Source organism: Poecilia latipinna, unplaced genomic scaffold (genome assembly GCF_001443285.1).
Source record: "Poecilia latipinna isolate Pla-1442-1.1 unplaced genomic scaffold, P_latipinna-1.0 Scaffold158, whole genome shotgun sequence".
In the NCBI taxonomy this organism is placed as follows: Eukaryota; Metazoa; Chordata; class Actinopteri; order Cyprinodontiformes; family Poeciliidae; genus Poecilia; species Poecilia latipinna.
The window spans coordinates 228,805-252,997 of NW_015112774.1; the positions used below are offsets into that span (position 1 = coordinate 228,805).

Consider the following 24,193-nt stretch of genomic DNA (forward strand, 5'->3'; position numbering starts at 1 on the left):
CAGTTGCTATGGCAACGAGTCTGCGTGCAGCGTGACTCGTTGGAAATATATGGAAATATAAATGATTTCCCTTTGCTGTGGATCATAGCACGAAATTAATACCTACATTTCTAAGTTTCACTGAGTTAACGCGGCTATGGATGACATGTATAAGATTAGTCTTTTTGCCCCCCAGCGTTGTATGCCTGCGCGAAATTTCCGTACGTCCAATAATATGCATGGTGTCTATATAGTCGTAAGTCAGTGCCTCACCAGCAATGAACCTCACCGCACGTCACTGATATATATATATATATATATATATATATACATCAGTGACGTGCGGTGAGGTTCATTGCTGGTGAGGCACTGACTTACGACTATATAATGTAGGTATTAATTTCGTGCTATGATCCACAGCAAAGGGAAAGACCGAGAAAGCACTTTCCGCCAAGCTACACGAATTTTGCACACATATATATCCCCCCCCTCCCCCCACAAAAAAATTATTATCCTCTCACACCGTTTTAAAGTTAATATATTTTTAATTTGTCACAGATAAAGTCAACTATGATGTTATTGGTGATGCATTCCAAATAAACACATTGTCCAAAATATGCCAGAAAATTACAAATAGGTCAAGTTAGGTCAAGTGTTTTAAATATTATAGACTTGGATTTTTTAACCATTCAGGTTTGTGTATAAATATCTATGTATTTCATTAAAATCCACCTAAGAGCATCTTACTCCATGCACTCTGGCTGACCGGTGCACAGCTGCCTGAGGGAGGGGGCTGCGCCAAGGCAGAGAGTCTAAAAGCAACAACAACCTACATCAAAGGAGCTGCACTTGTAGAACATGATTATCAACCTTAGCGCTCTGATTCAGTGAATCCTCCCTCTGCTCAGGCATTGCACACAAGGCATGGGGAGGTAAGAGAAAATCTAAGCTAAGCATAATATTATACTTAGCTCTTTTTTTGTCTTTACCACTTAATTCTACTTCCTTACAAGTATTACAAGTAAACATCAGTAGTTTTCCTAAGAATTATTGATAACAACGTAGCACTCTGAGTTTGCATTTTGCACTTTCAAAATAAAAATGTGGTTAGAAGAATTGTCACATAGAATGTACTCATTTGTGCAAACCAACTTGTTAACTGCAAGAAGCTTTCACTCAAAACAACCATAAAAATTTTATAAGTAAATTTAAGATTACCACAGGAACAAATGAAGAAAGAGAGCTTGCGTATAAATGAACATGGATGTGTTGGAGACAGTGACCATGAAAAGGCCATGATGATTACATAGTAGGTGCTCACTACATTGTGCATGTGAATAAAGATGGTCTAAAGTCCTGATGATTGATTGTTACATGAAACATCATTATTACAAATCCACTCTGCATGTCTTATATGGGACATTAAAAAAACACTTCTTACCAAAACTGAGAGTAAATATTTGCCTAAAAAAACATGTTTCTTCTATTCAGTGAATCATTTTGTTAAAACTTGTGAGTTTGTGCAGCTCTTTATTTTTGCATAAGTTTCTATATTTCAAATTAAAACTTGGATAGAATGATCTTGAAGCTTTGGCATGTAGTTCAGGATTAACTGGGTCTCTCCAGAAGCAAAATGAAACCATGATCCAAGTATTATTATCGTCTTACTTTCACAGTACGAATATGATTCATTTGATTGTGCTGGTAATTTGCTTTCAGGAATCCAGGCCCAAGATGGGTGCAGCTGAATAATAAAGACCAGACAACAGTATACAAAAAAAAAAGATCTTTCAATCCAAGTCCAAGGATTGGTCAACACAAGTCCACAGAGCATTACCTAACTATAAAGGATTGTGTTTGTCTTGTGTTTTAGTTACTTTAAGTTCAGGAACAATTTTGGATCAGACCTGAAAAAGTGTTGCAAAATAGAAGGTCCGTCACATCAGCCGATTCAAGACCTGAACTTGACCATATGGTGTCACACACAATTAAAATTAAAATTGCTTCATGGACACAAACCTAGGGCCATGCAGAATCAATTTGGGCCTATCCAGTCAAATTATTAATGAGTCCTACACAAAAGGGGACAAGTGAAGATCTGTACCATTTTTTGTAGCAATTTACTTCAATGTGTCTGCTAGCAACATGCAATTATGGTAAAAAGGGAGGGGGGGTGTTGGACTTGCAAAGAGAACTTTGTCAATTAACATTTCTTCAGTTTCTGAGACATCAGGTTTCAGAAAAGAGCACCAACCAATGAAATCCTTCATCACTGAGCCAGGATCAGAGCCCTGGTCATCAAGTAGAGGCACAATCACTGAGCTATTAGCAAACTTTATGATGTGACTCTGGCATGAATAAGTGCAAGAAATAAATGAAAGTGGTGAAAGAACACAGCCCTGAAGGGAACCAGTGGATGTTAAAAGTATGTCAGATTAAAAAAAAAAAACAAAAAAAAAACATAAACCCTTGTCCTTTGCTTGTAGTGAAGTTTAAAGGTGATTCTCAAAAGATGTCATAAGCAGTGAGGTAAAAGCAACAAGATAAATATCATTTTGTACCTATGGGAAATTAAGCAATTAAGTACAATTTCTGCATCTTTCTGATTTTTGGGCATTCTATGAATTTGGAAAGTCTTTAGGAAGATTAAAAAAATGCCAGCCAGATGTGGCACATTTACTGACAAAACATTAATGCTAGAGTGCCTTTAGCAACACAAACCACTGCCTGCAGATTAGAAACAAGAACAGCTGACTTTTTTTAACAGTCTGGAATTCCTAAAGTATCAGATTTTAAGTAATGTGAGAATTTATAAAGTAATATTACAATTTCACTTTGAACTGTCAATTGATCATGAGTAATGATCTGAGTGTAATATTTGTACTGCAAAAATAGCTCTTCTTATAAAGCAAGACAGTGAGGCTGCAAATTAGTGCTAAATGTTGTTAAGGTGACATAAGTTATTGTGTAACAAATCTTTCACAAGTTATTACAATTTAATTAAAGCTAGATAATTTGTACAATAGGGAAAAAAGTTCAAATAAAATCTCTTCCATCTATATTTTACAGTCAGATCAAATTGAACAGATGAACCTACACATGAATTCAAATCGATAAAAGTGTCATGAAATCCTCACCCTTTCATAAATCACCTTTTACCAAACTCACATTAGAAGGATTGGTATTGTAACAAAGACAATCAATTCAAATAAGCATGAAATAAATCAGTTTTATAACATACTGCTTACATGTATCCGCCTCTCCCTCAGGCCCATGCCCCTCTGTGATTCTCTTTCTTGCCTTTATGTCAGAATCACAGACATCTGTGCCCCCCCACCACCACCACTGCAGAGGTTTATTTGACTTGAAAATTACCTTCCTCATGTTTAACATATCTCCAATATTGTCATCACCAAATATTTATTTGTAGAGGAAAGGACCTCTGAGTGGCTGAATTCCTTTTGCTTTGCAGCATTTACACAACTTTTTGCATGAGAGCACAAACACACTCTTCCACACAGCCAAGGCTAGATGTGTTTATGAGAGTGTTTCGCACAACCCTCTAGCATATTTGTAAAGTGCCTGCATTTACTTGCTTCAGTGAAAGTCTGCTCCATTTGGAAAGTGACTGTGGGTATTTGCATGATTATGTCTATTTCCTCTTGTGTAAACTGCTGCTGAGCTCCCTCCAGATTCTAACACTTTGGGGTTTTTGATGAGCTCAGAAAACGACACCAAAACTGCATGCTCTGGTCACGCACTGATTAAGTGACTGATTAGAACCAAATCTTAATGATTAAATTACTTTTTAGATTTTATGCAATACACCACATTATTTTAGCATTTTAAGCTTGATAAGTTATAGTTTTATCCAAATGCACCAAAATTAAATACCTCCATGTGTTTACTTACTGTTTCTTCTATGCTTCCTTTTATCTGACAAAAAGTGAGTAATAAGTATGTATTCAGTAAAGTTGTGGCCAAAGAAGGAAACATTCATTTGATTGGAGAGAACGACACACCACAAGGGGGCAATGATGTAACAAAGACCTGGGAAAAGGTCTGAGAGAGTTCCTCATTAGGAGCTGACAGAGTGGCAAGCACTGATCACTGAGTATTAGGAAGCTTGAGGTCAGGTGGTGGAAAAAAGGAGAGCACAGTTTACTTCCACAAAATGGGAATATTTAGCTTTTACAAAGAGAAAGTTGTTGCAGGAGATGGAAAGCAGTGGGGGACATTTGTAGGAACACGACGGACACAACGTGGCGGCCATCATGTGACCTGCAAACCCATGGTGTTTAAACAGAAGAAAAAAAATCAACCCATTAGTTCTCAACTCTGATGTTGTTGATTAAAGACAATGGTAAAAATTTGTTTACTTTACAAAGAACACATACATTATTTGAATTACTGCATCTATTAATCTGACAGCTAAATCTTTGACCGTCTTATCAGTGATCACATTTGTTGTACTTCCCATTAAATGCATCAAAACTGAAAAAAAAAATAAAAAAAAATCCCATTTTGTTTTTTCCGGCAAATGCATCAACAAAGACACTTTTGTTTTGAGTTGAGCAAATTTCACATAAAAGTAAGGGCCATATGCTTTGATGCAAAAATGGACAGTTATTCTTGGTTGGGTTAAAATGACTACCTCTTAAAAAGAAACACCCAGCCCATTTCTCTTAGTTGATGTTTTTATATATTTTATTTTTCAATAAAAACAAAGTTAATGCTACTTTATATGAGTCATATTCTTAAAAAGAAGAGCTTCATCTTCCTCAGCCAGAGTAATTCATGCATACCTAATTTAAATTAGGAGCTAAAATACAAAAAATGGAAGTCATTTCTCTCCTTTGAACACTAAAACAGAGAAACAGCATATAACCCATAAAAACTGACCTCCCACAGAGTTGTCCCAGTTGAGCCCCAGATCCCATAGGGAGGCACCCTGGTATGTCTTCAGTGACCTGTTCCATGAATAGGAGTGGAAACTTCCTGGACATTTCCATTGTGTCTATGGTGGCCAACAGCAAACATTGGAGACCGCATCTTTAATTTTTCTTAAATTCCTCTTAAATTTTTCACAACTTGGAAGGTCATCACTGCACATAAGGTAGGTTTCTATCAGAAAAACTAAAACCCAACAAGCAATTGGTGAGAACAAAAATGTCTCCAAAAACTCTGTTTTCTACTTTTATGCTATTGTACTGAACAGACTTTCTGTGCAGGTTTCCTGACCAAACTCTTTATGTGGTGGACTTTCTGTGGACCTTAAAGCTGGACCGACAGTTCCTCTAGATGATACATGACTCTTTGGTTTAATAGATAACTCATGTTGGAGAAGATGAGGGGTTCAGTAACAGATTCAGTGGCACACTCGTATAAAGATAGATTACTGCTTGCAGTACTTGCTGCTATACTACAACCTTTTTTTTTCCAGACTTAGCATGCATCCACCACACTCAATTCTGTGTGACCCCAACAAAATGTGGCAAATGAACTAATGGGACTTAAATCAGTACTGCATTTAGCACACTGAAGAAAGAAGAAAAGAAAACAATTTGTAATTACAGTCTCAATTAATTAATTGTATAATGTATTGAATCGGTAAAAAACGACCCCTTTCCTCCCCTTAAAAAAAAAAAAAAACCTCTTATGGACCTTAAATCATATGTGTATGACTACCCCAATCCTTATAGAGTTTTGGGATTTCTGTAACATTTTTGTGTGTTCACTTCAAAAGCTGCTTGTAATTACTTCCATGCATTAAACTGGAGACCACAAACAGCCATGAAGCTGTGCTTTTTTTCAAGCTCCAAATGGTGTTTATTAGGCTGCTGTTTAGGGAAATGAAATTTTCACTATTTGTGGAGTGCAGATCTCTCATACATTGAAAGTTTGCTGCAGCAGTACACTACAGACTACATTTCTGCATTCATTGCCCATTAGATATTGGGTACATAAACTTAATAGCAGAAAGCTTACACTATATAGTATGGTTTGAGGTGAATCAATGCAGATGATGGGATCTGAAGTCCATTACCCAAAGTGCGACCAACCAATGGGGTGAAACTATCAAGCCACTGAGGTCTGTCTGACAGCCGTCTCCAGCACCCTGCTGCTCGTTCCCTCCCCTGGCAAAGATGACCCTATGTTCACACCAAGATAAATACGGGAGTTGCGGTAACGTCTCTGAAATGCCTCTCTTCACCCCATCTACCAGCTCAAACTACCACCTACTGTGTGGGTACCCGCTGAGTGAATCTGCTGAGTGTCATGATAAGACATCATCTTCTCAACAAGCTCTGCTCACTGGGATTACATGGGATTTAGGTTAAATGAATGGCTTAGTCTCCTTCACCTTCTGTAATCACATCATGACAAGTATTGACCAGCTTAAACAAATACTGACAAGAAGGTAAAATTCTATATCCGCAGAAAAGCCATTTCCCAAACTGCTTGTCTATGGGGTGTTGTGTGGCTCCAGAGTTGGCTTTGTGGTGGCTTTCCAGTGCCTGCAGAGGAAGCTCCTGTGGAGGTTTCTGATAGCAGAGAAGCAATGGCAGCTGATAAGAAAGGTGTGAACAGCAGCATAAGCATGTCACTGCAGGAGGCTGAGACTGACAGGCCATCAAAGGCTGGAGAGCTACAAGACCAGGGAATGTAGATAATAGCCCTACAGAATGGGTCATCACAGATCTTTAATAATTATGATTCTTAATTTTGTTAAAACCCTAAGTCATAGCTTTTGACTTTAGGTTTTAGTTAACTTAATTAATTAATTTGCTAATACACATTTATGGAGTTTTCATAGACACAGGAATATTGCAAACAATGCCTCAATAAATCACCTAAAGTATTGGCTTTTTCATAGTTAAAGTAAGACGAAGGTAAGCCTGTTTTTTTCTGGCCCGACTGAGGATTGTGACCAGATATGCTAGATGGTTGTGGGTTTGAGTTGTTGGTTACGTACTATAACTATATCTCATTTGAAAAATGACTTGGTCTTGATGCATCAGTTCATTACTTTACTGAGTCATAAATCCTCTGTGTGATTCTGTGATAAGGTCCCATTTTTAAAAGCCCCCCCATCTGCTCCTTATCAGTCCGTCTCACCCCTTCTTTGCCCCACCTCCCAATTTGCACCCCCAACACGATGTGGAAAAGCACGACGGTGTGACCTTTGACACTTTAATCAAGAGGAATTATAGAGACTCTTAAACAAACCCGACGGACTGGGTAGATTGGGCTGACAAGGGCGACTGGTTGGCTGGCCCAGAGGCTAAGAGGGATCCAGGAGCAGCAGTGCTGAAATGCTGTCGCCAACACTAGAGGTGGCAGAAGTGGTGGGAGAGTGGTGGACATTACAGGGTTTACAGATTAGGCTGGCTTATTAGACCCATGATAGGAACTTTCCACCCACTGAGTGCTGTCACACACCACTTTCCTGCCTAGTTCACATAAGCCCTGTTTCAAAGAGACGGCCTCTTTATCTTTAGAGGGTTTTTTTTTTAATAGAGGAGAACTACATCACAGTAAGTTCTGAACATTATTGGACACAAATGTGAACATACTATACATCAGAAAATAAAATATTCACCTTCTATTCAACGGTATTTTAGACATATTTAAACAATACTTTTTGTTGAAGCATGTCAGCATGACCAAAAATTGTTTTGGGAAAGATATCCAAAAAGGAGTTAAATGACGGAATGTAAAATGCACGCAGAAAGGAAAATTGTGCAGTCAAAAAACTCTGAATAAAAAGTGTGTTGATGAATAAAAGAGAAAAGCAAAAAAAGTTTTGGAAATACAGCAGTAATCCTAAATAATGCACTAGTTGACAAGAAACTTTTCTAAACAAAAATAGTAAAACAAAAACAAATGGGTCAAAATTACTTTCACAAGATCAAATAGTATAATCTCTTACAACAGGCCTTGTAGGTTTTGTAGCTCTGTGTGAAATAAAACATGTGGAGGCATTAGATATGATTTATTTTGAATAAGGACATTTTCTAAAAAAAAATAATAATTACACATGTGTATGATGCAGTTTAAAAAGGAACTAAATTCAAATGTGTTTCCTTATAGGCATTACATAAAAAAACATCCCCCCACCCCCTGTAAATTCTTAACCTCTCACTTCATAAATGACACCTTGTGAATGAGCTCCATCACATCACCTCTCTACTCTTTAGTACCAAGCTCCATTGAAAGCTGGTCTACTGCACACTGAGCACCACACATGTAGACAATTGATCCATCTCCCTGAGTGGACCAGCAGAGTGAATTTAATGCCTCCACCTGGCCAGAGATCCTCGCCTGTCTAAAATCACAGGCTGACACTGACAATTTAAACCAGAGCAGACACATTCAGAAGTCTTTATTTCTTCCACCCACACTTGCTGTCATAAGCTTTTCCTTTCCTTCACGTTTTGTACGACCTGCAGATGGCTAAAGGATGCTTTGTTCAGGTGAATGGCAGTTTTCTGCTCTGATCATGAGATAATGAGAGTTAACAGCAATATTTTGAAACTCAGAAAAACGTGTCAACCCCAAAAGATTTTCAGGTGTTTCTATTTATCAACCTCTACAAAGTCCAAATTTAAAGTTATAAAGAGTGCTCCATTTACCTAAGGCAGCAGTTAGCTGCTTAGCGGCAGTCTTCTTGAAAATATTGGTAATATAGTCATATTCAGTGCAATTAAGAAAAACTAGCTGCATTTTTTTCTCCTATTTAACACCGATTACCAAATTTGTTTTCAGTCACAAGTCTTAAAATTGATACATAATGAAAAAATAATCATCTATGCTTAAATTGTGTGGACAAGCTGATGACCTGATCAGCTGAAGCACAGCCATATAAAGTGATATGATCAAATGTATGAGAGATCTTGCGTTCTTTTCCCAAACACATCAAGGCAGGAAGGCCCTATTAGTGAAAGCTCTCAGGGAATTGATAGGCGGTTCTGAGGCTTTAAACCTTGGAGCAAATTCTGCAACCTAGCTGTGGAGTTTAGCATCACATAGGCAAGGGTGTAGCCTGTAGGCAAAGTGTCAGGCCTCTTCTCAGTTCAGACAGTCTGTACAGCCTGAAAGCTTGTTGAGTTAATACACACTCTGGGTACAGAAACACATTAACTGCAGCTTTCAAAACACAGGATCAGATATCTTTCTAAAATGTTTTCCTAATTAATTTCAGTAATAAATGTGTTGGCTGTGTGGCATGTCTACTTTATTTTACGCTCACATATCACACAAATCTAGATGTGAGAAAAAAGTACAAATGACACCCTTTATGCCTGTAGGCAGAGCCCACTTTTAAATCCTCTATTCACATCCCCAGAATAAAATAAATCCAACAGAAGCCAAAGGCCTTGGTAACCCAAGAATGCTGATGCTGCAGATAAGGGTGAGTGAGAAATACATTTAAAACAAAGGTTAGAGTTACAGCACAAACTTAAAGAAAAGCAAACACGTTGAAGAGGCTGCCTATAATCAGATATTGCATGTGGACATAATTGTCATCACCACACAACTCAGGAAATTAAGGTCATTAGTGCACTTGTTTGGGTCTGTTTCTAAGATACATGGTGTGATGGAGGGAAAAAAGAGAAAACTCTAGATCCTTAAAGTCAGAGAAAGACAACTAGCCATAAAACCGTAGTTGGGTTGAGGATGACCAGTCACAAGGCCCTCCAAGGTCCTAAAAAATATTGGGCTCAAGTTACCAGAAGAAGCTGAGGGAGGTAAGGGAGCGCGGTGCTCTTTGCACTCAAACGACCATAACTCTCACAAGGCCAGAGCCTCTGTCACTAGATGATGTCCTGGTTGGTGCTCCCCATCACCTCTCAGATAAGTTCCCAGTGACAGCTTCCATTAACATTCCTGCCCAACCTGGCAGACAAGTACAAAAAGGTTAAGTGGGGTGGGGAAGCTGAATCAGTTTGAAGGTCTAACAAGAAAAAACAGAGAATATGGTGATGGCTAGAAAAGACCTTGAGAGGGAAAGGAGGAAAGAGGGTGAAGACCAGGAAGTAAGGAGCTACAGGACTGCAGGAGGGATCTGGAACTCTTTTTCTTGTCTGTTTGCAGAAGCAGGCCATTTGAGATTATTGTTGCAATGTCACAAGTACTAATTGTTGTCAGTGTGAAGATGTTTCGGTTTAGTTCATGCATAAAAAGCTAGTAGTTGTAGTTAGCGGGTGTATGTTTTATCAAAATAAATGAAAGTCATTGCAGTCTAAGTATAACTGTACTCCTATCAAGGAGTACAGTTATACTGTATAGTATAGTATAGCACAGTATAGTATAGTATAGTGTACTGTATAGTATAGTAAAGTATAGTGTGCTGTATAGTATAGTGAAGTATAGTATAGTATTAGTATAGTATGGTATAGTAAAGTATAGTATAGTATAGTATAGTATAGTATAGTAAAGTATAGTGTACTGTATAATATAGTATAGTACAGTACAGTACAGTACAGTGGAGGAACAAAATCAATGGTGCACTCCATACATAATAACTGCACACAATCAAAGTTGTTAAAGATGTGAATAGATTACACAACTTTTAAGTCAGACCGCTTTTATAAATTGGTACAAAAGGAAATAGAGTGACATGAGCAGTGTTGAAGGAATGTGGAATAAATGGGTTCAACCCCTGAGGTTCAGATTCAAGGACTGGACTAGCTGACAAGCTGCATCACTTAGCTCTGTGTATGTGGAGAAACAGAGCAGGGTTAAGCTTTGCATAATTAAGCAATATTCAAACTGACACACAAACTGTCATATCACAGGGTTATAAATTATAGCTTCAACACAGGCAGAAAAGAAGCTTAGTTTTCACACTTAGAGTAAATTCAACATTAATGAAGGTTGTGAGTGCTACATGCCATTCTTCATGGAGCCTTACTTCACACCTCAACTCCCCCAGTCTGGTTCCCATTGAATGATTCTGTTAATTACTTCACATTTTACTTTGCCAAAGTTGTGAGAAATCTCACTGACTGCCATCACTGTCACACCCAGACTCCTGTAACAACTATTGGCTTGATGAATTGAATCTTATCCTAGTCCCCAAGTACTAATCTTCAAATCAGTTTAAAAAGCAAATGATAAAATATGTAATATTTCTTATTCCTTTTATACTCATCTTTCCTCTCAATATTTTCATGCTCCATATTGCTGTTTTATTTGCACACTAGTTTTCACTTCTGTATTATTTATGAGTATGTGCTGGAGAATTTTTTGCGACAAAACCTTACCCAGTGTGGGTTCACAAACTGACCAGGGCAACAGTGTGCCCTGGGAAAATGTGTATGAAGCACAAGATAAGAAGGGGAGTCGATGTGGAGGAGATTTTGTTGGGGGTAAGAGGCTTTACCAGAAAGAAGGCATATCGCACCAATTGAGCTGTGAAGAACCTAATGGGCTCTTATTCTCTTCCCACGCCCAAAGCGTGTTTTCTAAGGGGCACTCAAGCAATGAAACACATATTGGTTTGGCTACTGGTACAGAACTTCAGCCAACTCACTTTACTCTGCCTATTCAGCATCTGCATAAACGACAGTTAGCCTCCATGCAGCTCGACAACTGGCAGAGTATGAATCAGTAACCAAACTTTAATGATTTTAGGAGTCGGTGATTGATCTTACTTGCTGGAGCAGCAATAATGAGAGATGAAAGACAGATGCATGGCTCACAGACAGACAGTGACTCTGATAAACTAAGTGGTGGGATGAGCCACCACAAGATGATGTTTGTTTCCGTCAGCAAAAAAGACAAGTTATTTGACTTATAGAAACAACAGATATGGAAATAGGACAACTGCTGCAAAGCACAAGTTGAAATAAAGTAGCAAAATAGTTTACAAAATTTTTACTACTGAAATAGAGACGTAGGAGAGACAGTTCTCTGGATAAGACCTAACTATATTAAATTATATGTGCATAATTAAAGACAATTTACACAGTCTTCTGCGTTACACAGTGAGTGTCTAGATTGTGCCTTCTAATTTGTTAAAATAAAACCCCAAACCCTGATTACCTTATGGAGGGAAGCCAACTGTTTTGATTTCGCTGTGAGATGTTTGATCTCACTGTGTGGAATGTGGCGACCTTTGATCCAGTGACAACATTCAATTAGATAAGGTTAAGTAAATTGACCTTCTCCATTCCTGCTACTCAGTCCAAAGTTGGATAAAGGGTAAACAGCTTGTAAGAATGCCATTTCACAGTCAAACCCTACAGAACATGTACAAAGTGTTTCTGGTTTAAAACGACTTGTGTTTCTCTTGTTCTGCAATTATGCTTGACGAATGAATAATCTCAGTGAAGGTAAATTTTGGTTTTCAGGTGTTATATTCACTCAGTAAGGCTAATTTGAAAAATATGAGTCTTACAAATTGTGAGAAAATCTCCTTTTTAGAGAGATTTTCAAATCTAGTTACATGTTAGTGGGAGGTGATTAGGGAGATCCGCCAGTTACCATGTACAACAGATAATTTTTTTTCTTACAGTGACTAGGTCACATTAAACTTCTCTAGTTTTAAGTTAGAAATAAAGTTATGCCTATTTGTTAATTGGCAAGAGAGTGAAAATATTTTTCTTTTGTTTTCAAATTTAAAAATTTATAAACCAAGAGCTTAAAAATATAGCAAGTTTTCTTTTTTCTTAAAGACATTTCACATATCATCCAAAGGTTTCTTCAGTTCTGAACATGGGTTATAAGTTAGAGTCCAAACTACAATATTATCCAAGTACTCAATTTTGTCATCTTCTGGATGATTGAGAATATACCCCACCATACATACACTAAGGCTCACATTATTTGAGTCAAAGTGTGTTGGCTATCCTTCCACAAACTTCTTACATTTTATTGGAGTTATAACCCACTAAATTTATGAAAACAAGACAAACAATATTTTGTTTGCTAAATATCAATTCATTGGTGTTTTGTTGCAGTGTCCAAATTATTTTTCATTGCTAAAAGTTAAATTCACAATAAATGTGATAAAACAGTTAACATTTTTTAACTGTTACACCAACCATTGTATGTATTATGGAGCCTTTGCAAAGATATTCTTAATGAGACCGATTAGTTTCCATCATCTCTACTTTCACACAGTATAAAAGGCTAATTGCCTCTACTTTTTCCTCAGACACTGCCCTACCAAGACCACAGCTTATAGAAGTTAAACTGCAGTGACCCAGAATGACCCGTTTTCACACTCAAAACCTAAGTCTTCGTTTCTGACTCACCTGCTAATTTAGGATTAGGCTTCTAACTACCACAAAGTACTTGTTTAAAACTTCTGTGGAAAAAAAAATTTAAATATTTGTAGCAAATTTTGATTTATCAGCCAAAATCCAGTATCTCAAAACAGTGATAACAATGGAATCCATTTATTTGCCAAACCATCTTCAACTTAACTGTGGGTTCAATTGCAGATGAGCAGCATAGCAGGATGATTATACATTGTTACCTGATGTTGAGCATATTTTACTCCTGCACAGCTTTAGCTCAAAAGAAGTTTTAAATAATCTATAGATCTATAATTATTATTGCTCATCTCACAGGAACAGTAAATGTACATTCACAAACACATGCTGTGGTTGCAGCAGCATGTCTGTGGAATGCTGCTGAATAATCAACAATCCTTGGCAGTTGTGAATGCTTTAATCAAAGGACAAATATTAAACATTTTAAACTTAATAAGACTGAATCTCTTTCTCCACATCTGTGGAGATGCTAAAGTCAACCCTTCATGAAATTAAAAATTTCCACTTCAAGGTTGGTGGATTTGATCAAACTCTGTAAAAGTCTATGTGTGGGTTTTAAGCTTCTGTTTGCAAACAGCAATAGAGAACTACTGTCATCTACTTTAAAGTTAACAGAAAATTTAACAGGTACAGTCTGGAAGCTTTCAGAAAAAACTGTGCAGAGCAGAGTTAGCAGCCGTTTTAGGCCAAGACAACTCTCCAACGTTAACCATGTTCTAGCTTCAGCTTTCACTCCCTTGTTTCTCGTTTCTATTCATGTTCCTCAGCCTCACGCTCCAGACAGACTTTAAGCTCTGTGAGAGTGGTCTTAGTAGCCCAACACTTCACAGATGAACAGCTCCAGTAATCGGCCATGATTTATCCCAACAGCCAGCTCTGAGTTGGTTCCCTTGGGTCTAATCTCCACATTATCTGCCTTGCTTGAAATACACACTAAATGCCGAAACATGACCAGAGTGGGAGCGGTGAAGATTGGTCTGGTGAAGAAATGTCAAAAACTTTAAACAAATATAAAAAAATGAATGATCCAGTTAAAAACAATTGTAAATCTAATATTCTCTGAAGCATATCTGCATGGTGCATTCACTTTGTTTACTATCTGAATTCAAACTACAGGCTGGTCAGTCACAACAGCAATGTGAGTTGGCTGAACCTCTTGTTATTTATCAACCATAAATATCTTTTCAAAACATGGTTGGTTATACAATATGCAAAGATGAACTTATATTTATGTATCACTCAGAGATATAGCCTTATTTATCTCGCCATGTCTTACTGCTATGTATGCTTACACGCTTTAAAATATCATCTTGAAACCAGCATATCACACTAGCCCTTTTGGTGCAATTGCAGAATAATGGCAATAAGTTGTCAGATATTCATTCAGTCGAGAGTAAGTTTGAGCTGTATACAGTATATGTAGTCAGGAAGTGAAAAAACATTTTGCATCCTAGAATCAAGCCTCTAACAACTCCCTGGAGCTACACAAGGGACTCTGAAAGCATTGTAAATTTAAATCTAAATTACTACTACACAGGAGTATGTAGAGAGTTCATATTTTAAGACATTGGAGGAATTGCTTATTTGTAGAAATGAAGATGGCCTCCTTCTCAGAGGGATTTTAGCAGCCTTGCAAGCCATGCATTTGTCATCAGAACCCACCGCAGCCAGAAAGCTGAAGAAGTTAGTAAAACTATTTGTAATCACTATATGGACTATTCAGTTTCTGTGGGTTTTATGCTCTACTTTAATACATTAATTATGTGTTTTACCTGCCAGAAGGAAACAGACACTATCCCGTCATTAATGTTGAACATTTTGACATCAGGGAGCAAGCTCCCGTTAGTGACTCAAATGTCCAAACCAGACAAAGCAGAAACAATGCAGATTAGTGAGAAGCAGACAGAAGCAGCTCATGTGGAATACACTGATACATGTGACACACACCAGAGAGTGGTATTATAACATAACCATTTACATTCTCTAATATCTAGGGGGATGGACTCTGAGCACTTGAGAATACTTGAGTTATATTGTTTCAATAAATAATATCCACCACTAGGAGTTCACTTATTACTTAGGTTTTTATCAGAGGTCACAATCTGTCTTATTTTGTTAGTCAACTAACCCAAACAGTGATGAGCATTTAAATAAATCAAAATGGGTATTTTATGTAACCAGTTTTCATTCAGTAATAATCTATTAAATTATGTTTGAGCCTCTCTTTTTTTTACCATTTCATTTGTGCTTGCAAAAAAATGCATGAACTGAACCCCAGTGGTTTCATACAATAGTACAAGGTGTTTACGAGTACAAAATGGAAGTAAGAAGAGATGACATGTTAATGTGTTGGTGTAAAATGGGGGTTTGAACTGACAAATGGGAGAACCGTCACAGGAAAAATTTAAGAAGAGGAAACTGTTTTCAAAGTAAAAGAGGTCAAAAGCACAATTTAATGCCTTACATCATAGAGGCACCTCTGAATACAAATGTACTGCTTATTGAAAATGTGTATATGGAATTGCATTTGTCTGCTGATAATGGAAATTAAAATTATTTGTTCCAACACTTGTGCCAAAACAAGCAAAGCACTCGAAACTAAAGTCATTTCCAGTGTCATTAGTCCTATATCAATCAATTTTCAGACTAATTGTGCGCTGAAATAAAGACAATAAATAGTGTTCCTCTTGGACATCCCACCTGACTGACATGATGAAAATTTGAGTGACACAGATTTTTTTTTATTCATTTATGTTGTAAATTTTTTTGTATGGGGACAAACAACTTTCATAATGAGCTAAGGAAAGTGATCATGGTGTGCTGCCCATCCTAGTTTCTTCTGCACAACAACATAATTTGACACTTGTAGCATTCCATGCGAACTGCCTGGAAGAGTTGGCAAAAATAAATGCATCACTATGTATGGGTTTATAATTAAAAACAACTTTGTCTATTTCAATTTGTTTCTGCCTGCACTTTCAAACGCTTGGAAAGGTCACAATGCACTGCTTATGTACCGACCTCTGGTGCATTTAAATGGCTTGACAGTGATGTGCACAAAAGTAGTGTACTGTTTTCAAAACTGTCTCTGGAAGAGCACACCTCTACCATTAATTCCTTTTCGAGGCAGGCCTACGAAAGGAGGGAGAAAACTACACACAAGCTGCATGTGGAGCATTAACTGGTAAAACAAAGCCAGGATCACCAGGGTGCAGTGGGCTGGCTGGCTTGCTGACATCCTCGTGATTCATATACAGAACATTTTTAATTGGGGTAGTCCTGAGGCATTCATGTTTATGACTATTTATGACATGAAAATTGTTATACAGATGGTCTGCATTCAAAGGTTCGACTGTATTTTTAAACGCACTTGAACCAACATGTAATGACTTAATGGCACAGCTCTCTTGTGGCCATCTAAAGTTGAAAACTAAACTTGTTATGAACTGAAACTACAAGCACCTCAGCAGCAGAACCTGGTTTTACGCCGGCAAAAAAAAAGTAACAACCACAAGGGCTGAAGGTATTTTCTGCCGAAATATGTCATGCTCTTACAGAGCAGAGCAGCTTTAGAGACTGAAGGAAGACGTACTCAATATTAAGCAGGAGGTTTTAATCTTTTGCCTGACAGGTATATGTATGTACCGCCAAGAACTGTCTGAAAATGATATTTATCTTTCATTTATTCAGAATCACTTCAGGGTATATTTGGTCAGGACCCAACTTTATGAACAAAGGGTTTAACAGATTGCCACATGGGGGTTTTCAAAAGCATACAAGAAATGTATTTTTAGTAGCATTATGTCTACTGAAGATCCATCAGCAACAAAAAGTTCAGGCAGCAGCTTAAAGACATCAGGCTGCTGCCTGAGACAAAGCCAGACTGTTGATTTAACACTCTATGGAGTGAGAGGACGCATACAGAGGAGGGGAAAATAACATGATAGATGGACATATAAAACTACGACAGGCTTCTGAAAGATTGTAATGGAGTAGCCTACCAAGGGAGATCCTGTGTCAGTTCACACTCCATCTACAGAGTCAGTCCTCCATTACAAAAAGCTTTGGTTTCACAGTGAAAGAATTTGCATAGCTTTCCTCTACATATACGTGTGTCCATGTATCAATGAGGATAATAGAGTGTCTGTGAGCTGCATGTGTGAAATGGTCCGATCAAAGTAAGGAGGCAGTCATTCCCACCTGCTCTCATTAGTCTTAGGGTCCTACAGGCCCAGAGCAGAATAAGGTACCACCTGTTTCTGACTGCTCTGGCTAGATCCCTCAAGACACTTAAATTAATGCACACTACGAACACACCCAACCATACAAGTCAGTGTGAAGAATCAATGAAGATTAAACAATCCATGCTATTTAAGAGGAAATTGTTTTCCCTTAAAAGTATGTGTGCTACATATGCAACACTGGTAGCAGTAAGTATTGAGTTGACAGACTGCATAAAGACATTGACTTTTTTTTTTTTTTTCAGATTTTTAAAACTGGAGGGAAAAAAGTATCATGCATATCTATGAAGGAACTAAATGTGATCATAATTATAGAGCCAAAGAAATTCTCAAAGGACCATATTCGTGTTGCATTCATAATTCCTTTCAATATCTTTAAACTGAGATTAAAGATCGCTTTGTTGCCCCATTCCCACAGATCCTATGGTATGGAAAAAACATCAAAACAGGAGGGGTTTATAGGGAACATCTTTAACATTTGCTCCGTTCACAGTGTGCTTGATTAAATGTAACATTTTAGGATCCCAGAGTTCTGAGAAAAGCATAAATCATTCTCTCGCAGCTGCTGGTGTGCCTAGGGAAAACACATGCTATTCCCCTCTTTCCCTTTCTCTCTGATCATAAGCCCACCCGATTTGTTGGTCCCTCAACTAATGAAACTCATAGTGAAGGGTGTGTGTACTGGTAGTAGACACCTGCAGGTTGCTGCTACTCAAGAGGTTCTGGAAAACCATGGCTCTGACCTTTAGTGCCTCTACTCTAACCTCACCTTGGTTTTCTCAATCATCAGTAACAAAGAGAGAAGCCGTCAGCCAGTTACTGTCCAGCAAACAACGATTAACAGAGTCAATTACGTTCTCTTTAGTGATGTACAAAGCGGTTAATTTTTGACTTTTTTGAAAGAGAAACTCTTTAAAAAAACATATACATATATATCACTATTAAGAACAGTAGAACAATTTAATTTGAAGACAACGCATAACTGACCTTGTAAATTAAAAAAATGCTTAAAGGCAATTACACATCCTCCAAAGATAATTTCTCAGAGGACATTTCAAACCAGAGCTGTTTGGGCCTTAAGCATCAACAGTTGAGCCTTTAATTGTGTTCAATTTATTAGAACGTTCCAACCTCAACTCAATTAAATGAAAACAGATTCGTCTCAATCTGCAGGAGTTCTGCAAGTGTACCAGGACTTCCTTTAACCACCAATCCAAAACCCCAACCCACTCCCTTCATTTTCTAAGTAAACTGGAATTTTGTTTTAAGTCACTGGTAAACAACGAGACAGAAAACAGATGTCCTTGGCCATATTTCCAAACTACTCAGTCTTTCAATAAAAAGATTAAAATAGGAGGGATTGCAACATGATTAAAATATTTGTCCAAGTTCCTACTTAAATGTGCCACCAGAAAGTCAACAACTGGGACCATCGCTGCTTTTACATGGGCAATTTACATCTCATTTGTGATTTGTCTTACAAGTGTTTCATAGGGGAACCAATGCAAAAAGACATGCATGCTGCAAATGTGGATAATATGTATATCAGACCAGGAAAATTATAGAAAGTGGAATCCTAGTGATGGAAACATTTTTCATTTTTAATTAATGGAAAATATAATGAATGGAGACTTAAAAGATCCTTAAGACAAATGCTGGTGATATCTCTACGAAATGACAGAACACAGGTCACACGTATGAACGGAGGTGAAACACTAAAAACAAGACCTTATCTAACTGCACTCACATTTTCTAAAACATGAACGTACAAATTAAGGTTTATCAGTTCTATTGCTTGAGGAGAGTAAAATAAATATAAGACATTTAAATGACAAAACAATTGCATTTCAATATGACAGTTTCCACAAAGTAAAAGTAATTCAGACAATGAAAGTCGATTAGTGAAAGTCTATTGCAGAATATTTTATCACAACGGTTATAGTGAAAGAAAGGCTTACTTTAGTTTGCTTACCCAGATCCTAAGGTTTATATATACATTAACATACACCAAGTAATCTCTTGACTTTGAAATGTCACAATCACTTAATCTCCTAAATTGGCTCTCTAGTAGCAAAGAGAATGAACTCCAAAAGGCTGCAGCCTTTTAGTTTTTTTTTTTTTTGGACCACCTTTCACCTCTGGCAGAACGAGGCGTTACATCTATCATTCCATAAACATTTCACTGATAGGCTCTCAGTCAGCTCTGGTTGACAGCAGGGACTTGTGCACACACCAAAGGCTTTGATGTGGGGCTGAAAAGCCCAGAAAAACCAGACCTTTAAGTGGACATCTAAGACTGCCTGCACTCACACACAGGCTTTTCAGACTCTTCCAGCACACGCACACACACACACAGCAAAACAGAAACGAAGAGAAAAATCCCGGCCCATCAATTTGGGTGCCCCTTTATATGCCTGTATGGACAGGTGAATTTCATATACAAGGACTTCTGGCACAAATTCAAATTTTGCACATGTACTCGTGCTAACATGTATGGTCAAGAAAGTTACACAGAACAATATAAAACAAAGTTACACCATTTGCTTTTTGGTAAAGACTACTTTAAATCAGATTACTAAACAATTACAAAATCCAATCATTAATGTGTTTAAAGAGAAATAAATGAAATTATAGACGTAGGTACAGAGAGTCCACATGATAAAAAATAGGTATCTGGACAAACTGAAGAAGAACGAAATAAAGACACTTTAAACAAAAAAGACTGGAAAAAAGAAGAGGCAATATAGAGAAGGATTGCAGAGCTCCACAGTTAAACATCTGCTGGGGATATAACTTTTTCTTTAGGGACTCAAAAGCCCAACTTCATCAACTTCATCTTTGGCCTCACTGTCCCTTTATGCTTCTATTCAGACTTCTGCTTTGTGTTTATGTCAGGTTTTAATATTCAAAAAATATGTCTTTAGTTTATGAGCCACTGCTTCGCTGAAGTAATATGCCTACTAAATCAAAGTAATAATCTGAAACCATGCACTAAACAGAATTTACCAGAATTCCTACATTTATCCAATGTCAATAGAGACAAAACCAACACTCTGTAAAAAAAACTGTACATTACTTTAAAAACTCCAGTATTTGTTACAGCTGCAAAACAAATGCATTTAATGGCACTGCAGAAATCAATCAAGTCTTGAAAAGAGGATGTTTTTTTTTTTTTTTTTCCTTCCCACGCCTCTAGTTTTAAATTTGTGTATGCAGTTAGGTCTGTACAGGAACAGAGTATCTAAACAACATTTCTACAACACTGGTGTCCCTCCTAAGATCTGATTTCCCACCTCTACAGTCTAAAACCAACTCATCTTTGGAGCCAAATAATCGTTCTTTTACCTGAGTTCCTGCAATCATCTCCTTGCTGAGGCACTTGTACAGAAAATGCCAGCAGGTCCGGCGCCAATAAAGATTCGGGCTTGCGAATCTCATTAAGCCAGCGACTCATGTGGAGCTCTTTGGTGTCAGAAGGGCCCTGAATAAGTGGAACCAGCTTTTCCTTTATGCCCTCCTCAGAACCTGAAAGACAAGAGTTTAGGTTAAATCAAAATTCTTAGCTTGTCCTATTTCTGAGTTCCCAGCCAACAGCTGGCAGGATATCTAGTCTTTGACCTTTATTTGGAGCAATATAATTTGGATCCCAAGGTACCACTTTATCTAAAAACGTTTATCGATATGCTCCAAGACAGCATCTCTCTTCTATCTGTTGTTATTATTTTTTTATTTTCAATCCAGGACCGACTAGCTGCAAGGTAAAAGAGCTAATAGCTACAACCTTGTGATGCATGTTATCACAGCAATTCAAAACAATCATAACACAATTATACTCTTACTAAAGCTTAAAACAAAGTCTGGAATGAAAAGGTAAAATAAAGTACTGCATAAAATTTGGGTCAAAATACCATGCATCATAAAAACTAAGCATACAGTAAAATCCATAAGGAAAAATATGATGAACATTTGTAGCTTATTCCTTGTTACTGAAAAGAAAAATACTCAATCCAAAAGTTGCAGGTTTGACTCCAGCGTTCTCCTGCCCAGGTTTATAAAAATGTGCATTTTTGGGGGGGCCTGTGTGGCTCTAGTATGAAGCTCTCTGATTGGTAAATATGGCTAAAAAGTGTTGCATAGATTCAGTCCATTCACTGTTTAAACGGTCAAAGCGAAACCAAACACTGTACTCTAAATGCAGGGCAGAATATTAGCTGTAATGAAACAGTGTCATCTTCTGCTAAAGTAGTGAATTATTTCATGCAGTGAATATTCTGTGAATCCCAGATACTAAAGTTACCAAAATTTATTATGCACACTTTTATCTTTATATGTTTCTATAATTACAGCTGCATTACGTCTAATCTAACCAGCATCATGTGTGCATTTTGAACTTGTGAACTTTTCGCTATGACACTATTTCAATAACATCCGTCCTATCAAAGACGTGACCACAGCCCAGCGACATCAGATCCGGAAGAAAACAGCGGCTGAATCAAATAGCTGGAAAGAAATCAAGATAAAATGTGGACTAAAGAAAAGAGAGGGATAGAAACAGACTGGAGCATGTAAAAGTATGACTTCAAGAAAGTAAAGGAAGAGTCTAGTCTGTCTCACTCTTTCCCTCCTACACAAGCAGTAAAGTTTTAACAGGGCACAGCTGTACACACCTGGGGTCCTGGCGCACACTTTTACAGCTCCCACAGTTCCTGAGGCACATTTCACCATCGCACGGCTGCAGAACTTCAGCTCCAGATTTTGGACCAAGCCCTCGAGAGTCGGTGACGGGCCTGGATATTTCACACCTAATAAAAAAAATAAAAAAGTGAATATGAACTGCAGTCTTGCAACTTTAAAAAACTTCTTCTGTGGCTTTGTTTTTATCTGATTGGATTTTAATTACAACTGACCAACCAGATGCTATGTAACAAACAACTAACAAATGCATTTAAAAAACAGAATGTGTTTGGTAGTGGCTACTACAAACAAAAAGTACCTTTTCTTACCAAACGCATCATATTCATGTGCATATTATACTACATGCATACATTGAAGAGCCCAAAGATTAAAACTGAGTGATTTTAAAGGGTTTATATTTTTCAGAGAACTGAAACTAAAATTATTGTAAAGAGAAATAATTGCACCTACAGGACATATAATTAAAAATTACATCATCTAATCTTGTTTCCTAATAACTCAACAGTGCTAAAGAGTGTGAAACTCGCAGATGTGCGTGTGTGTGTGTGGTGGGAGAGTTTTCATACCAAAAGTAATTATGTCAATGTTTTTTATAGTCAGAAACCGTTTCAAGCACATAAAAGCAGAGGAAGGTTAAACACTAGCTGGATAACTGAAAAGCATTATAAAGTAAATGGTGTCCTCTGCCAAAAAGCCTGTTGAGAGAAGGGAGGAAGATCCATCCATCACCTGACACATTCTTCCACTGAGCTACAAACTGGCCAAGGGAAAGACACTGCATTCTTACATCACCATTTCCAACAAGACTTTACAGGATATTTCAAAACAATCCCCTCTTACAGTAATACCTCTTCATTTCCGACAAGCAGTCAACACTTTTTTTCTTACCGAGTTTACAGATGTTTTGGGTTTTTTGTAACATGTTGAACATGTGACATGTGAGATGAACAAATCTAAAATGCAGAACAAAATGCCACAAAAGAACAATAAGGTTAAACCAAGTAGAAGTTGCACAGGGAATAGAAAAAATTTAATTAAACGAAACAAAAGGGACGTCATTTAACTGGGGATTACTTCCCAACTGATTAATGTGACGGTTCTGTATGAATAAGGAGAAGAGCAGTACTGTGGACAGCTGTAAAAGACTGCAGGCAAAAATTTTGAAAGCAATAACAGAAATCCTAATAATTTCTCTTCCATTGAGTTATTTTCCAACACATCCTCTTCTGTGTTTCATCAATCACCCAACGTCAGAAATATCCCAGTAGCAAAATATTGAAATGCTGAAGAAGATGTTAGTTGGTTGTTCTGTTTTAGTTTAGAAAGCAAACAAAAAATGAAATAAAATCATACATTTGTTCCCCAAACTATATTCCTTATTTCAATTTGTATTTCTTTCCTTCAGGAGTTAATTATGGTCTGGACTAGAGCTCAAACGACTCCTCGAATAATTTCAGTACCTTGATTATTGAAATCCCTTGAGGAAAGTTTATCTGCCTCGAAGCTTCGTCAATTTATGTTTTATTATTTAGTGCACCATGTTCCGGGCGGGACATTATTAGTATTGTGCACCGCCTCTCACTTCTGCCTATGAGTTGTTGACAAAAGCTAAGTGTTAGCAGCATAATGTCCAGTTTTCGAGTTCAGTCTGTGGGGATTTCATTGATTGATGATAATGCCCGGGTTTTCATCGTTTTTGTGGGACTAATAACGCTCTGTCCTTAAAATGACTGGCGTGATGCCTGGAGTACGGCAGCTTTTCTCCTCCGGGAGCTGCTGGTTCAAAGTGAACAGTAACACCGGTGTTTACCGGATATACCAGTAAATATTTTATCAATTTTTTTATCCAATTACTCAATTAATCGTAAGAATAATCGACAGATTACTCGATTACTAAAATATTCATTTTCAACAGCCCTAGTCTGGACTTCATACATCTATGATTCCAAAGATTAAAAATTTATTTCAACATTATGAACACATTATCAGTAC

The 24,193-nt window shown here is 37.4% G+C and overlaps 1 protein-coding gene across 4 annotated transcripts in view; it reads right to left on the reverse strand.

The window, feature by feature from the left end:
• The window catches only part of vps13b (vacuolar protein sorting 13 homolog B), a 311,731-nt gene that overhangs the window by 216,842 nt on the left and 70,696 nt on the right, over positions 1 to 24,193 (reverse strand). For all 4 annotated transcript variants that reach the window (XM_015029616.1, XM_015029614.1, XM_015029612.1 and 1 more), the window contains 2 exons: positions 22,174 to 22,308; positions 20,852 to 21,031 (listed from right to left, as the gene is read on the reverse strand). In XM_015029616.1, coding sequence (XP_014885102.1) covers positions 20,852 to 21,031; positions 22,174 to 22,308 — 315 coding nt within the window. The remainder of the gene's footprint in view (positions 1 to 20,851; positions 21,032 to 22,173; positions 22,309 to 24,193) is intronic.